The sequence below is a fragment of the Humulus lupulus genome, chromosome 3, assembly GCF_963169125.1.
Source record: "Humulus lupulus chromosome 3, drHumLupu1.1, whole genome shotgun sequence".
NCBI classification, from domain to species: domain Eukaryota; kingdom Viridiplantae; phylum Streptophyta; class Magnoliopsida; order Rosales; family Cannabaceae; genus Humulus; species Humulus lupulus.
The window spans coordinates 179,944,769-179,962,488 of NC_084795.1; the positions used below are offsets into that span (position 1 = coordinate 179,944,769).

The 17,720-nt window shown below is 39.0% G+C and overlaps 1 protein-coding gene across 1 annotated transcript; it reads left to right on the plus strand.

The window, feature by feature from the left end:
- Positions 1–626: 626 nt before the first annotated feature.
- Positions 627–4,971, plus strand: LOC133823308 (uncharacterized). Its single transcript, XM_062255973.1, has 8 exons — positions 627–1,775; positions 2,033–2,165; positions 2,439–2,654; positions 2,864–3,019; positions 3,220–3,472; positions 3,743–4,143; positions 4,267–4,383; positions 4,469–4,971. Exons 1-8 carry the CDS (start codon positions 721–723, stop codon positions 4,802–4,804), a joined length of 2,667 nt encoding a protein of 888 aa, XP_062111957.1. The 5' UTR covers positions 627–720; the 3' UTR covers positions 4,805–4,971.
- The last annotated feature ends 12,749 nt before the right edge of the window (positions 4,972–17,720 follow it).

Below are 17,720 nucleotides of genomic sequence, written 5' to 3' on the forward strand. Positions count from 1 at the left end.
TTAAATCATATTTATTTAAAAATAATAAAGACATATATATATATATTTTATCTTATAAATTTGTGTGATAGTTTATTTTTTATCAAGTGACTGAAGCTATTTTTCTTCATCAAATTCACCAAAAGATATTGCAAGATATATTAGAAATTAAAAGTAATTGATGCATATATACTACTATCTATACTATGATTTTTTCTATTCTTATTTTATTTCTATTAATAATTTATTTTTAAATATTATTGTATTATATATATATATCATATAGTCATGCTACATATATAGAAATTATTCATTAAAAATATTTATATATTCTATAAAACTATAATTTATTTTATTATATATATATTAAAATATAGAGTTAACTAATTTTTATTAAAATTATAAATAATATTTACAATTTTAAAATTAAATAAGTTTCAACCTGTATATACTATTATATACAGTAGTTTATAAAACCCAATAACATATTTAAAGAATTAATTACCTCTATATATTTTTATTTTTAAAAATGTTTTGGGTCAAAGGTGAATAATCGTTGAAAGAGCATAACAAGTGTGAAGTGTCTAAACAAAGCGTCAAAGCAAAATATTTTATTTCTTGCTCTTCTAACCAATCACGTTCTAGAAAAACCAACCTAAATTCTTGAATTTTTTTCTTTAAAAGAAATAATAATTACACTAATTTTAAAACTTTCTTTCTTTTTTGATTCATTTGCATTGCATGCACTACTATCATCGTTCTCTGAGAATTCCAATCATGTCTAGTACATTCAAGATCACCAAAAGACACCACAAACACTTAAACAATCCTTTCCCTTCTTCCTTAGCTTCTCTCCCTTTCATCCATGGAAGCTTATTCTTCACTTCCTTATCTCTTCCTTCTGACCATGTTTACTCAATCGGGAAGGATTTTCAGCTCCGTTGGAGCTCCAACAATGGTGGGTCTTTCTCGATATTCCATCAGTCTCAGCCCACGAAGCCCATATGGTCGACCATCCCAGGTCGAGCTTTTGTCTCTGGAGCAATGGTGGATACAGAGGTTGAAGAAAGCAGGGGATCTTTTCTTATCAAAGATACTGATGTTCACTTGGTGTGTAATCACCAGACCGTACAAAATATCCAGGTGATCAATCGATTTGAGGATTATCTACATTTAGCTGGTCAAGATCATAATTTTCCATCTGGGTATTCGGGATTTCACCTCGAGAAAGATAACCAATTTCCAGTTTTGATAGTTTCGGGATGGGTTTTCAGTATGAACAAGAAAAAGAAGACCGGTATTTATGAAAACTTGGATTTTGATCCTAAAGGACCGACTATTTGTGCAAAGTATTGGGTTTTGTTTGATCAGAAAAATGACGATCAAATTGGGTTTCAAGTGAAACTTGGAGAAGCAAACTTTGAGTTTCAGTCAGTAGCTTCTTCTTCTTCTTCTCCAAGTATTGAAAGAAGATACAAGGGTTTTAGTAGAAGACTGGGCCATTTTAGAAGATTGAAGATTGGGTTATACTGGTCATTTTTCAAGCCAAGAAAGATTGTCATGGTTGGATCCTCATCAGAGGAAGAATTGGAGGAAATAAAGGCCAAAGAAACCAAAGAGTTGAACAGGGTTTTCTTTACCTATTCGAGTGAAAGCAGTGAGAGATTTTATGGGTTCGGAGAGCAGTTCTCTCTCATGAATTTTAAAGGGAAAAGGGTCCCCATTTTAGTTCAAGAACAAGGTATTGGGAGAGGAGATCAGCCCATTACTTTTGCAGCTAATTTGATCAGTTACAGGTAAACATCAAAGATTAGTTCTTACAAGCATGGATTGGCATAGTTGTTCTTGAATTAATTTTATATTTTTCTAATTAGGTACTTGAATTTAATTTAATTTGTAACTGTGATAAACTTATTAGGCTATTTTTCATACTTAGTTGATTGCAAATTCCAAGGGAAACCAATACTATCAACCCTTCTGATAAACATCGGATTTTGATCGGTTACTTACATAATAGAGTTTTGATTTTAATACGTTTTCTTCACATTTGCAGGGCGGGAGGAGACTGGTCAACCACTTATGCTCCCTCTCCATTCTATATGACTTCAAAAATGAGGTCCCTTTACCTTGAAGGATATGAGTATTCTATATTTGATCTGACAAAGCCAGACAAAGTTCAGATACAGGTAATATAAGGAAAACATTTTACTTCCACTTTTGTCACACACATTTTAGAGTCAAGAGCAGTTGATAGAATAAGCATTTTAATGAAAAAATATAAAGAAAGCTGGGTTTTGAATTATGACGAATAATATTTACTTGATAGTGATCTCATTATGTATTATGTACGTATTTAAGGGAAGGGTTGGTTTTTTCTTAGTAATTAGTACATGATGGCTTAATGCTTATCCAAGATCTTAACCTTGCAATTTTAATTTTGTGTGTGCTGGAGCTTGCAGATACATGGGAATTCAGTACAAGGACGGATATTGCATGGTAACACTCCTTTAGAGCTCATTGAAAGCTTCACTGGAACCATTGGAAGACCTCCTCAGCTTCCTGAGTGGATAATATCTGGAGCTGTTGTTGGAATGCAGGGCGGCACAGAAATGGTGCGCCGAGTTTGGGATCAACTCAGAGAATATGATGTTCCGATTTCAGCATTCTGGTTGCAGGTAATGCAAGCTCCTAAATCAAGTTTACTGATAGATTTGTCTTATGCTGTTCTGCTCATATATTTAGCCTATCAGCAATTGCATATATGAAATATGTGTAAATTTTAAATTATTTGTTTAATTGCTCTATTAAAAAAGCTTTAAAAGGAACATTGAAAACTTTAATATTTCTATGTGAATGTATCTTACCCTTAACTACTAATATGTAGGATTGGGTGGGCCAGAGGGAGACAATCATTGGATCCCAACTATGGTGGAATTGGGAAGTGGATGCAACAAGGTACTCTGGATGGCAAGAACTACTCAATGATCTTAGTGCTAAGCACATCAAAGTGATGACATACTGCAACCCTTGTCTAGCTCCGGTATCGTTCTTCTATTCTGATTTTTTCTATTACTTCTCAACAAATTTAAATTTATAACCGGTTGCTAAGAAGACTGCCCTGCATAAACATATGAAGGGTAAACTAATAATGGACCTTTTTCTTTTACAAAAAGTGCCCTTGGCCCTTGGAAAATTTTAACAGTTCATGATGTTAAGTAAGGCTTCTACTTGATTTAACAGACTCATGACAAGCCAAACAAAAGGAGAAACCTCTTTGAGCAAGCAAAAAAGCTGGACATACTTGTAAAAGACAAAAATGGTGAACCTTACATGGTCCCTAATACAGCTTTTGATGTTGGAATGTTGGATTTGACTCACCCAGACACGGCAAGTTGGTTCAAGCATATTCTACAAGACATGGTGGATGATGGTGTTGGAGGATGGATGGCTGACTTTGGTGAAGGCTTACCGGTCGATTGCACCCTTTATTCAGGTTTAACTTTTAATCTGTCAAATCGTTATATTATGATGATCCCAAAACCTAACTCGTGTGAGGCCATTCCCTAATCTGTTGAAGCCTCTAAGAAATCAATATCTATTAGCTTATTAACTTGTCTCATCTTCCACCCTACTTTAAAGTTCCTTCTAGTAGACTTATCAAACAAAGTTGATTCCATTAATTACTAGAATAATTTATATTTCTTGATGTGTATAATAATTACTATGGAAGTGTGTTGGTACTAATAATCATTAATCATTTCAGGAGAAGATCCCATATCTGCGCATAACAGATATCCAGAACTATGGGCCCAGATAAACAGAGAGTTTGTAGAAGAATGGAAAAGTAACCGTGTGGGTAAGGAGAAAGAAGATCCGGAAGAAGCATTGGTCTTTTTCATGAGAGCTGGCTTCAGAAATAGTCCAAAATGGAGCATGCTGTTTTGGGAAGGGGATCAGATGGTAAGTTGGCAGACCAACGACGGGATAAAGAGTTCTGTTGTTGGTCTTCTCAGCAGTGGGATTTCTGGCTATGCTTTCAACCACAGTGATATTGGAGGGTACTGTGCTGTAAACTTTCCTTTTGTCACATATCGGAGAAGTGAAGAGTTGCTATTTCGATGGATGGAGCTAAATGCTTTCACAACTGTTTTCCGGACACATGAAGTATGTTATACCTTAATAAATATATTCTTATTACTACCATTATTAAGTGGAAACTTCAAATGCTTGACAACCATGAGACTCAAATTCTAACCAGTTTCTGATCTAAAATTTTTCTGCAACCAGGGAAACAAACCATCATGCAACAGCCAATTCTACTCGAACTATCGAACTTTATCACACTTTGCGCGTTTTGCTAAAGTTTACAAAGCATGGAAGTTCTACAGAATCCAACTTGTAAAGGTAATATCAAATTCAATGCGCAGTAAAAGAATCTATTACCTTTGAGTGACATCTAGCAAATATTCATATTCCACTCTTTCTGCAGGAAGCATCTTTAAAGGGTCTCCCTGTGGTACGCCACCTATTACTTCACTACCAAAATGATGAACATGTGCATAGCTTGACTTACCAGCAATTCTTGATCGGCACTGAGATTCTTGTGGTACCTGTTTTAGACAAAGGAAAGAATAGTGTCAAAGCATATTTTCCAATTGGAGAAACCTGTACTTGGCAGCATATATGGACTAGAGAAATATTTACAAGACAAGGTTATGAAGCCAGTGTAGATGCTCCTATTGGCTATCCTGCTGTATTTGTTAAGTCTGGTTCTTCGGTTGGAGAAACCTTTCTTGAAAACTTAAGAGAGCTCAAAATTCTGTAAGAAATCAATCCTCAAAGAGAGCAATTGTTTTATTCTGTTTAATGTGCTAATGGAATCTAATTTCACATAGAAATATATCTTTATGGTAATAACATAACTCATAAGTAATACTTATGAGGCTTTCAAGCTCTCAAGTGGTGACTTAAGTCACCTCTTGCGTGGGTTTACTTACCAGTAAGCAGTTACATGAAGATTCACAACTTCACACATAAGAATGCCTTAAACAAAAGAAGCTATTCATGTTGGTGAGCTCGTTTTGATGATAGCAAATGGAGATATATAAAATGGACAAGGGCTTGTTTAGGTTGGAGTTGCTGAAGATAGAAAAAAGAGCAGAGAAACTAGGAATGTATTAAGGTTGATAAGGTTGGTACGTTTCTTTCTAAAGCAATTTAGTTTTCAATAACCGATTCGGATAGTATAAGAATATTCTTTAATATTCTATTTATACATTTTCCCAGGCATAGTTTTGGAGTATTCTATGGGATAATATAATACATTCTCTATATCATATATAATTTACAGTTTAATGAAGCATTTAAATTAGCACCATCCGATTTAAGAGGAATAGTGGTAGATACAAAAGTTACACTAATTTTATTTTTGGGAAAGGAGTGGGTTAAGAAAATATGATTTTAATTTTACAGGTATATTGGTATATTTATATTATTTTTAAAGTTACATTAGTTTTATTTTTGGGAAATGTGTAATGTCCTAAAATTCCTAATAAAGCTTAGTATCTTGATTAGGAGTCCGGGCGGGAAATATTGGAATATTTATGTGAATTAATTGGATATTGATGTGATTATGTGAATTGCATGTGTTGTATTATTATATAGTTGATTATGTATGATTATATGAATTATGTGAGTTATATTATAATATGACTATATATTGACATGTTTAGGTGTATCAGAAGGGCATTTTCGTAATTTGGCTTGTTGAAGGCATATTTGTATATACATGTGTGTATATTGATTGAGACCACATTATTATGTGGATATTTTGTTATTTATTCGGCACGAGACGATCTTAGGGAGCAAGTAGTGATTTAGTCACAACGGGGAGAAATACTCGGCTTGGGGCGAGCCAATGGATGTTTTAGGTGATCTGGAGTCACCGGGACTCATTGTAGCATGAGTTGTATTTTGAGAGAAATAGCAATATTCTAGGTTTAGCATAATTATTTGAGGAAATTTGGGTATAGAGCGAGATTAGAGAGTGAAAATGACATTTTTGCCCTTATGGGGTGTTGAGAGAGAATCAGGTTGAGTAGGGGTATTTTGGTCATTTGGGATTGTTCGTATATAAGTGTTCAACGAGTTCATTAACTTAGAAAAACACTCAAGTCTCACTCTCGTTCTCTCTCTCATGTTCACTTTTCACGCTCGTTTGCGTTTTCGAAGGAAGCTCGAGTTTTAGAGCTCGTATTCAAGTAAGGTTAGAGTCATAACGATTCTAGGGAAGATTAGAAGCTTGATAGCCTGGGAATTTAGCTAACAGATTTATCAGAGGTAATTTGAGCTCCTAAACTTCTGAGTTTTTTTTTTTTTTTTAAGTTTCTTAAGCTTGAGTGAATTTTATGGTTTTGGTGAGTTTTTGATCCGTTTGTAAGTTGGGTTTTGCTACCTGGGATGTACTAATGATGTTTTGAGATTGAATTATGGGTTTGGTACTGTTTTGGGATGAGTTTTGGAGGAATTGGCTCGGAGAAAACTGGGTTCACGGGGTCACATCGCGACCCTCATGAACCCAAGAGCCTGGGCGGCTCCCTGAACCGCCATCGCGTCGCGGCGCCTGCTGGGCTGCGTCGCCGCCCGTGTCCAGAGAAAGGAGAGGCTGGACTCTCTGACTTGTGGAGAGTCGCGACTCAAAATGGAAATTTTGGCCAAGTTGGGTTTGTAAAGATTAGAAAGTGTCCAGAGAGTTTAAAGAGATGAAAAAGGTCAAATGATCTCAATGAGAGATAGAGAGCTTGAGACCTTTATTTATAAGGAGAGGGTCTCAAGGATTATAATAGAAGCATCCAAAATAGAAAAGAGTACAAGAAAGGAATCGAAACAGTTACACATGACAAACTAAGGCTAATACAAGATGAGAAGCTAAATAACAAGACAACCTATATATTCCTAATCTTGATATCACTTAACATCCCCCCTCAACTTGAGAGGGCTGGAGAGGACTGCCAATTTGCTGTAGAGAGTGTTGAATCGAGCTACAAGGAGATGCTTGGTGAGTATATCTGCTACTTGGTACTCGGATAGGACATATTGAACTGAAACTTCCTTCTTATTGACCATATCCTATATAAAATGAAAGTTAATTTCGATGTGTTTCGTACGGGCATGACAAATGTGATTCGAAACAAGTTGAGTGGCAGAGATGTTATCACACCACAAAATGGGTGTGCAGTTGATTTGTAACTTGAGATTCGCAAACAAATGCTTGTACTAGGTGAGCTCGGCTACAACATTGGCTAAAGCGTGATATTCAAATTCGGTATTGTTGCGAGATACAACCTTTTGTTTAGCTGAAGACCAGGAAACCGAGTTGTCTCCTAAGAAGACAGTAGCCACTGGTGCTTCGGCAATCATCAGGGCTAGAAGCCTAATCCGCATCAGTGAAAGTGGCTAAGTGTAAGGTGGATGTAGCTGTAATGGTGATTCCATGCATTTTAGTTGCAACTAGGTATCGAAGGATACGTTTGGCAGCTTGCCAGTGAGATGTTGGGGAGGGCATGAACTGACAAGCACGATTCACGACAAATGCAATGTCCGGGCGTGTCATAGTGACATATTGGATAAAGCCAACAACTCTCTTGTACTCTATAGGATCATCCAAAATAACGCCATCATTCTTGGAGAGAGGCTTGCCAACAACGCCAGGGGTAGGTGTTGGTTTTGTTTTTGTCATATCGAGCTGAGAGAGGATGTCATTGACATACTTTTGTTGACAAAGGTATAGCTGACTAGTGGAGGAAGTGACCTCAACACCAAGGAAATAATGTAATTGACCCAAATCTCGTATGGCGAACTGTTGATGTAGTGTGGAAATGAGAAGCTCCAGTTTGCTTGAATCACTGCCTGTAATAATTATGTAATCTACGTACACAAGAATGAAGAGACAAAATGTAGGTCGATGTAGCACAAAGAGAGAAGGGTCAGCTAGTGAACATTGAAATCCCCATTGAAGTAGGGCCATACTGAGTTTGGAAAACCAAGCTCTAGGAGTTTGTTTTAGGTCGTACAGAGCTTTGGTGAGTAGGCAAACATGTGAAAGATAATGATGATCCCGAAATCCAGGAGGTTGAGACATATACATTGTCTCAGTAAGATCTCCATTGAGAAAAGTGTTGTGCACATCAATCTGTCGAAGCTACCAACCCTTGGATAGAGCTAGAGTTAGAACAACTCGAATTGTACTTGGTTTCACAACATGTGAAAAAGTATCGAAGTAGTCTATGCCTGTTGTTTGAGTGAAGCCACGAGCCACAAGGCAAGCTTTGTGCCTTTCTATAGACCCATCTGCATTGAATTTGACTTTGAAAATCCATTTACAATCAATAATGGGTGAACTTGGAGGACAGGGAACCAATTTCCAAGTGGAGTTAGCTTGAAGAGCTTTCCATTCATGTTCCATGGCAGCCTTCCAATGTGGTATAGATAAAGCCTGCCTAGATATTTTTGGAGGCAGATTAGGGTCTGTATTCTTTGAAGCAGCATAGACCTTAGGCTTGGTAATGCCACTCTTTGATCTAGTGGTCATTGGGTGAGCATTGGTGGTCAATGGTTCCTGCACAAGGGAACAATAGGTACCTGCAATGGAGAACTAGAAGGTGCCTTAAGAGGCTAGTCAGTAACAACTGTTGGTTCAATGGAAGGAGAAGGAAAATGGACTGGTGGGGTTGGGTGTAGAGAGGAAGAGGAAGGCGATGGGGAAGGGGTGTTGGAGGATGAAGCTGGAGGAGTAGTAGGAGAAGAGTGTGAGATGTCAGAAGGAAAAGAAATGATAGCTGAAGGAAGAAGAGAGTGAGATGTAGAAGTAAATGAAGATGGAGGGACAGAGGAAGGAAAAGATGGGAATGTGTGTTCATCAAACACAACATGCCGAGTGATATAGATCCTTTTTGTAGAAGAATCAAAGCATAAGTATCATTTATGGGATATGGGAGGTACTGTAACCAAGAAAGAGGCAAGGAGAGGAGTGATATTGTAACTTATGCTTGTTGTATGGTCTCAACAAGGAAAACAAAGACACCCAAAGGTTCGAAAGAGAGATTAATATGGGGTTTTGTGATATAAGATTTGAAAAGGAGAGTGGTTGTTGAGAAGTTTTGTGGGGAGTCGATTTATGATGTAAGCTGCAACACGAAAAGCATAAAGCCAGAAGTGAAGTGGGAGGGAGGCATGAGCCAAAAGAGCAAGACCTGTTTCTACAATGTGTCTATGCTTGTGCTCTACCCTGCCATTTTAAGCAGAATTATGGGGGAATGAGAATCCGTGATTAATGATATTAGCAGTAAGATAAGGTAGAAAGGCTTTAAATTCACCTCCACTATCAGATTTCAGCTCTTTTAAGGAAGTATCAAATTATTTTTCTACTAAGAGCTTGAACTGTTTAAACATTGGTAAAGCTTGATCTTTATTTTGTAAGGCATATAGCCATGTGAATCGAGAGTAATCATCGATAAATAGCAAGAAATATCGAGAACCATCAAAAGAAATAATAGGGGATGTGTAACGCCCTACTGCCTTAGAGCCGTTACTAAGTGAGTTTAAAAGTGCAACTAACTCGCTATTCGAGGTTTTAAACCAAAAGTGTAATTAAATCATAATCAGAGTCATAAACTTGAAAATAAACCTTTCATTGAAAATTATAAGACATATAGCATTTGGGATCCCAAAATCATTGTTTAGAAATATTTACAACTCAAAATTTAGTTAGAGTCGACTAAACGACAAAATTCAGGTTTTGTACAAACATCTCCCAAAAACACCCCTGGCCAAGGCAGCCAGGCAGACCGGACATGTACGCGCCGCTCGTCTCGCTCGCCATACTCAGGGTTGATCGACTCTCCCTTTGCCTTTACCTGCACCATAGAGCACCCGTGAGCTGAAGCCCAGCAAGAAAACCCTCAAAAGCAGATAATAAATGCATACCAAACACTTAATATAAAATCAAGCCAACACCAGGTCATACAGTACGGCCATGCCATCCCAGGCGCTTTACCAGGCCCTGGGTTCACCTTCTAAACCGTAAGGATATCCTAGGTATCCTTTGGGGTCTCACCCTGGCAACTCGCACTCCGCGTGCTAAACGCTGCACCCGGCCCTTTGCCTTCGCCGTTCCCGGCCATCGTCGTTCCATCATTAATATATACACATAATATACTAAATAGATATTAAAACACACATAAATTCAGTCAAAGGGCCATGCCCCGCAACACAATCATATAGGGTCGAGCCCTGCAACACAAGCTCTATGGGAACAGTAGTTTTCTTACATGTGTCCTAAGCTTTCTAAGCACCAATGTCCCGAGCACAGTTCCCTAGTCCGAGCCTCGCTGAAAACCTAGTCACAACGCATTAGCAATTCCATCCATCAAGTTCTAATCCACTAAGTAACTTCAAGCCATAATTCTAATCTCCAGGACATTGAATTCTATCAATCCGGGTGATAAAATCCATCCCGAGCCTTAACTAGTGAATTCCCGAGCCTAAAACCTCTTAAAAACCCAAAAATACATTAAGTGTCGCGGCCCTAGGGACTCATGCCGCGACCCCCAGCTCAACCCGAGGCCTTGCCTCAACATAGCCCACACGCGTCGCAGCCCTTCCTGAAGGGCGCCGCGGCGCACCTTCATTTCCAGGCGCCCCAAGTTCTAAGGGGTCGCGGCTCAGCAAGAACAACGTCGCGGCCTGATCCCTCGAGCCCAAAAAAATTCACCATTTTCACATAAAAAACCAGTCCAATTATCCCCAGAAGCAAGCCAACATTCCAAAGTAATTATCACAGAGGTTCTAACCCAGTCTCAGCATCAAAACCCAATAAAGACTAGCCCCAAAACTCAGCCAATTATTCAAGTGGAAATTTAAACTTAGTTCACATGCATACCCTGAAACATCAGCATAAATTCAATATAACTCATCAACTTAAGAGCTTACCTTTGCTTGATTGCACCTCAAAGTGATGCTGGGCAATTCTCCAAGCTTAAAGCTCAAATCCCAGCTTAATTTGCAAAGCTTCCCCTTGGCATGGTTGAGAGAAAATAAGAGAGAGGAAGGAAAGGTTTGGGTCGAGTCTTAGTGTTCTGAAAACTTCTAATGTTTTGTTTTATTAAACTTAGTGTCTAAGGTTACCTCAAGGCTCGGGGTACCAAAAACGTCCCTGAGGGCAAAATGGTAAATTTCCCCAATATTCCCTCCTAGGCATTCTAACCTCAAATATATCTCCGAATATTTATTTCCAAAACCCGAAAACCCCATAATACATCTGATACCCGTAATACCCCTCGACCCGCCCCGGGTTGGATTCTTAACCCCGTTGTGACTTTTTGACTAACGGCTCCCTAGGACTATCTCGGATCGTGCTACACAGATATATCACAAACATATCACATTTATGCCCTCAACGGGCTAAAATCACAAACATATCACATTTATGCCCTCAATGGGCTAAAATCACAAACATGCCCCTAATATCCAAACGGGGCCCACATGCATATTTAATTCGACTAAACATGCATCTCTATCACATATTCACATAAATTCACATATTATAACAATAATTCATTTATTGCCCTCCAGGCACACTAATCAAGGCCCTAAGCCTTATTAGCAAATTTGGGTCGTTACAGGATGGACCCCAAATATCAGTGTCAACAAGCTGTAAAGGTGCAGTAGCATGGGAAGAAGAAAGATTGAAAGGCAGTCTATGGCTTTTAGCAAGTTGACGGGAGAAACAAATATGATTTTTATTATATGAAAATGATTGATTACAACAAGTAAGAACAATATTTACTATTTCATCATTGACATGACCGAGCTTAGCATGTCAAATAGCAGCAGAAGTCTGAATTACAGTATGAAAAGGAACTGGAAAGTAAAAGCAACAACTGCTCGAATAGGAGAAGTGGTGTAGGCACACGAGTTTGATGAGGATAAATTGGAGTTGAGTAGAGAAGCAACTTGAAAGGTGTATAGCCCACGCTCAAGTGAACCTTTGTGAAGGAGTTTCTTTGAGTGGAGGTCAGTCGATGAAGGCGCATATGGGCATGAGCGTCAAAGGGGGGAGGGCCTTACTATGCAAGGCCCAACTCACCTTAGGCATGCGCACATACTCCCCTGCGGCCACTTGACGCGCCCCTTGGTAGGCAAGAGCCTCGCATAGCGAGGCTTAACTCACTACTCTAATTTTGGCACTCTTGGATGCCTCAAGATCGAGGCTCCTCGGCGCGAGGCTTAAAGCCTCATTCGCCTCGACGTGAGGCCCGTGTGAAGAAAGGCGCCTCGCTATGCGAGGCTGAGTAAATGAAGGAGGTGTTATATTATTTCATATAATATAATGTTAAATTAAATAATGTGACAAATGTGATTTGTCACACCTTGTAACATATTATTGAGAGTCACAGAAATTAGACATATGTGTGTGCCCAAATGTAACATATTTTGGAGTTAGAAAATCAGTTACAAATTTGTAACTCCCAAATATTACCCAATAATGTGTATATTATATGTTACACATTTGAGATTGGATTTCACAAAGCCATGATGAAATATGGCTGTTGGAGACATGTTTTTAACTCTCAATAGGTGTTTGGAGGTTACAAAATCATGTGGGAAAGGATTTGTGACGTTTTGGAACATTTTGGAAAAATGACTTTTTTGTGCTGAAAATGGCCTGTGGCCGCGGTCTGGGGAATAGAAGATAGTGGCCGCGGCCACTAAAAAGTCCTGGCCGCGGCCAGTGAGGCTAACAACCTATATGGTTTTTCAGTTTTTTCCAAATTAAATGGTTCTAACATCCCAAATAACTCCCAAATCTCCATTTTAATTCCATAAACATCCAATTAAACATTGGTAACAGTCATGGGGGTTGGTGGAATTTGAAATTCAAAGGGGTATCTCAAACTCTATAAATAGGAGCCTAATGCTCACTTGTAAGACACACCATTGTCCATCCACAAAGCACTTGGCTGGAAAATACACCATAGAGACTTGATAATTCCAGAGAGCTATTTCCTAGAGAGATCCCTTAGTGCTTAGAGAATAGAGGGAAATAAGCTTTTGGACAAAGTTTTTGAACCTTGTTCAAGTTGGTGATCCCCGCTACTCTACATTTTGGTTGTGTGAGAGTTTGTTTTCCATTGATCCTTTCATTCTGTTGTTCTTCTTGTATTATTAGTGTATTGAGTGTGTAATTCTCTTTACTTATTCCTATTTACATATTTATTGGTATCTTTTGTTTTAGGGTTATAGTTCTTATAATTCTCTTCCTTCTCTTATTTTTATTTACTTGTATTTTGAGTAATTGAGTTGTAATATTTATTTAATCAATTACCTTGTCTATTGTATTTTTTTTGCATAGAGTTGTATATTTGTTTTTCCATATTTCCATTGAGCAATAATATATATTCTCTAACAGGAGGCACCAGGTGGCGAGGCTCCTCGGCACGAGGCTTAAAGCCTTATTCGTCTCGACACGAGGCCCGTGTGAAGAGAGGCGCCTCGCTATGTGAGGCGCTGCATGTGCTGATACTCCTTGACGCCAGAACCACGTACCTAGATGCTGAGATGCGCATCAAACACAAGCAAGGCTCGGTTCTCCAAACCACATGCTGCGAGACCGATGCGCAGCAGGGCCTCACTACGTAAGGCCTATTTCCCGAAAGTTCCTCAACATGGAAACCGCATAAAGGAAATCTATTCTACGTTAATGAAGATCCCACGATGTTCTCCAACACTAAGCAAAATATAAGGAAGCTTGGAGGGAATTTATTTCTTGGAAATGAAATAAGGAACATCTAGTACAAGGCACACGTACGAGTACGAGATATACGACTATAAAGGTGGCAAATACGTGATTCTGGCATCCGTATCCAACAAGTAGTGGTGACACGAATTAGTACGAGAAGTGGTGGCATGTTCTGCATACCCCTGACCATGTACCAGAGCCGACACCACGACTCTCTGTAGCACTACGTCCTGCACCACTACCTTGACAATGTACCTTCGTATAATCTTGTCCCTCAGGGGCCATTAGAACCCGTCTATATAGGCTTCGACCCCTCAAACTAAGGGGTTGGAAAATTCTTTGTATACTCAGGCAATTAAGCAATATACGACTTTTTACTCCTTGGTGGTTCTACACTTTCCCTCTTGAAGTTCTTTCTACCTATTTTTTGCAATACACTTTAAGTTTTTCAATCCTATATTGTTGACAAGTTCTCACCATCAACATTTACTATTTCAGCATTGACATGACCAAGCCTAGCATGCCAAATAGCAGCAGGGGTCTGAATTACAGTATGAAAAAGAACTGGAAAAGTAAAACAACAACTGCTCGAATAGGAGAAGTGATGTAGGCACACGAGTTTGATGAGGATAAATTGGAGTTGAGTAGAGAAGCAACTTGAAAGGTGTATAGCCCACGCTCAAGTGAACCTTTGTGAATGAGTTTCTTCGAGTGGAGATCCTTTATGTGATAGAAAGTGGAATAGAATTCAATGAAAACATTGTTGTCCAAATTTTTTTTGGAAACGGACATGAGGTTAGTGGGAAATTTAGGAACATGATAAACATTTCGTAATTGGGAAGAGTGAGCGGAAGCAAGAAGATTAGATGAACCAACAAAATTAATAGAAAGAGAGTGACCATTACCTACTGTTACCGAATCATGACCAGTGTAATGATTGATCTGATCAAGAGTGGTTGGATGAGGAGTTAGGTGATGAGAGGCACCAGAGTCTAGGAGCCATGTGTCATCAACAACTGTGCTAGCAGAGGCCACCATGGCAGATGTGGAAGGGTTCTGACCAGAAGACGCCAAATTTGGGGAAAGGAGATTTGGATCAAATCTTCGATAGCATTGAAATTCCCCATGGCCTGGTCGCATACACAATTAACAGACAATTCTTGGAGCTTAATTGTTGTTTCTTGAAGGGTTGCCTCTGGTGGAATTGGGGGAAGTGCCAGTATTAGCATTATTGAAGTTACTTCCACGACCAACGCCGGACTTGTTCCAAGGGTGAGAGCGTTGAGATTGATTTTGTCGAAACGCCGCATTGGCTGAGATTGCAGTAGACTCATCAAGAGAGGTTTGCTGTTCAATTCTTGATTCATGAGCCAGCAAAAGACTCGAAGCATACTCAAAAGTAACACCCTTGGATTTCGATGTTATGGAAACAACAAATGAATTATACTCTGCACCAAGATCAGCAAGAAGGTATAATACCTGATCATGTTCAGAGACCTTTTTTGAACAAGCTACAAGATGATCGCAAAGAGCTTTGACCTTAAAGATGTAGTCAATCATGGCAGTGCCACCTTTCTTGATAGTTTGCAATTGAAGACGCAGCTGCATAATCTGAGCATGCGAAGTAGAGGAATACAGTTGACGAAGTGCAAACCAGGCAGAAGCACTGGTGTTGTGCCCAACTATCTGGGACATAAGTTCTGGAGAAAGAGGAGTATATCCAACTGAGTATGAGTCGATCTTTACGATGCCAAGATACAAATTTTGGATTGAAACCAAAGACGCAACGTTCTGAGCAGGGGCAACAACGGATCCATCAAGATAATCTTCGATTCCATTTGCAAGAATCACATTTTCCATTTGCGCACTCCAAAGATTGTAATTGTTGCGATCCATTTTGATGTGAAGAGCATGATTCAAGGCTTGAGAAAGAGCCAGGAATTGTTGCTGCTGAAGAGAGAGGGTTTGAGTCGGCAGCGTGGCTATAGTAGGAAGGGGATTAGGAGTAGAAGAAGAAGAATCTCCAGTCTGAGTAGTTGTTATTGTTGAAGCTTAGAAAAAAAAAATGTGTAGAAGAAATTGATAGGGAAGACCGTTTGGCTTGATACCATGTAAATATTAGAAAGCGTTCAGAGAGTTTAAAGAGATGAAAAGGCTCAAATGATCTCAATGAGAGATAGAGAGCTTGAGACCTTTATTTATAAGGAGAGGGTCTCAAAGATTACAATATAAGCAGCCAAAACAGAAAAGAGTACAAGAAAGGCAGTTACACATAACAAACTAAGGCTAATACAAGATGAGAAGCTAACTAACAAGACAACCTATATAAGCCTAATCGATATCACTTAACAGGGTTTTGGGTGGTAGGAACTCAAACCTAAGGGCTTGGGAAGGATTCTACTACCCGATTTAGTAGAATTCAAGGTCTCGGAGACTAGGACTTTGTCCGGAAGTCTTTATTTACTCGATATTGATAGATATCATTTATTATGGTTGTGACTAGGGTACCACTAGGGCTCGGAACAGGATCGTGCTCAGGGGTCGTGGTTAACTAACTCATGCTTGGACCAGAGGTAAGAAAACTGCACCCGATCTGTATTTAGGGCTTGACCCGGTTATAGTACAGGATTATTACTATGCTAAGAATGTTTTATTAAACATGTTAAATGTGTTGTGCTTACCTGTGTTATGTATTAATTGCTTGTCTGTATATCTGATTGGGAAGCTCAGCTTATAAGCCGAGGATTCATCTGCGTTATCTAATGAAGAGCTTGGCTTAATAGTCAAGAACATATCTATTTTAAAAGACTCAAATTATCAGTCGAAGGTTAAAGACTCGACTTATCAGTCGAAGGTTAAAGACTCGACTTATCAGTCGAAGTTTAAAGACTCGACTTATTAGTCGAAGGTTAAAAGACTTGACTTATTAGTAGAAGGCTACATACTCGACTTATCAGTCGAAGGTTAAGGACTCGACTTATCAGTCGAAAGTTAAAAGACTTGACTTATCAGTCGAGAGTTAAAAGACTCGACTTATCAGTCAAAGGTTAAGGGACTTGGCTTACAAGTCAAGGGTTTAAAGGCTCGGCTTAGGAGTCGAGGGCGGCAAAGCGTGCTAGATGTTGGCCGATAGGGTTAAGTCAACCCAGAAGCGAGATACACACTTGAACGCCCTATGGTCGTTTGGAATGTTAAGCATTAGACTTGTTTGACCAGCTCTAAGGTTGGTTATATGAGAAATTGGGCAATAGGCTCTGGTGTGACTCTATAGTCACTTATCTGGATTGATTGCATACATGAGTAGGGTTATTACTGTTAGGCATGCTAATTATGAATCTGTGATCCGATAATGTACTCCTTAAAAGCATGATTATGTTTTCTTGTTGAGCCTCGACTAACGGGTGCTAAATGGTGCAGGTAAAGGAAAGAAAAAGCTGGACCAGCCATGAGTTGGAGAGCTTCAGGGGCAGAGTGTACATATGTGGTCTGCTTGTCTGCCACAACCGAGGTCAATAGTTGGAACTAGGGTTGGACCCTAATTTTGCCTCCTAGGTCAGCTTTTTGTATACTTTTTTGGGTTTGTAACTATTTTAAACCATTTTGGGATCCCATGTATTGAGGTCGAACTCTTTTAATGAAATGGTTGACTTTTGACCAAAATTTTTAGTACCTAAGCCTGTGGTTAGTTTTCATACACGGTTTAAGTCCAAATGACTCATTTATCGAGTTAAGCACTATTTAAATTACACAGTGTAACGGTCCAAGATTAGGAGGACATTACAAAAGGAGTGGCATCACCTCTAGAAGGCTCTTTCCATGCTTGCCATTGTGGAGGGCTCTATTTCGAATAGAGATGCATGGAAGAGCGACTTCTCTTTTACTGACTGTCTCTATGCAGCACACACACTTAACTTGTCAAGTAAGTTCGTCCTTTCCTTCCATC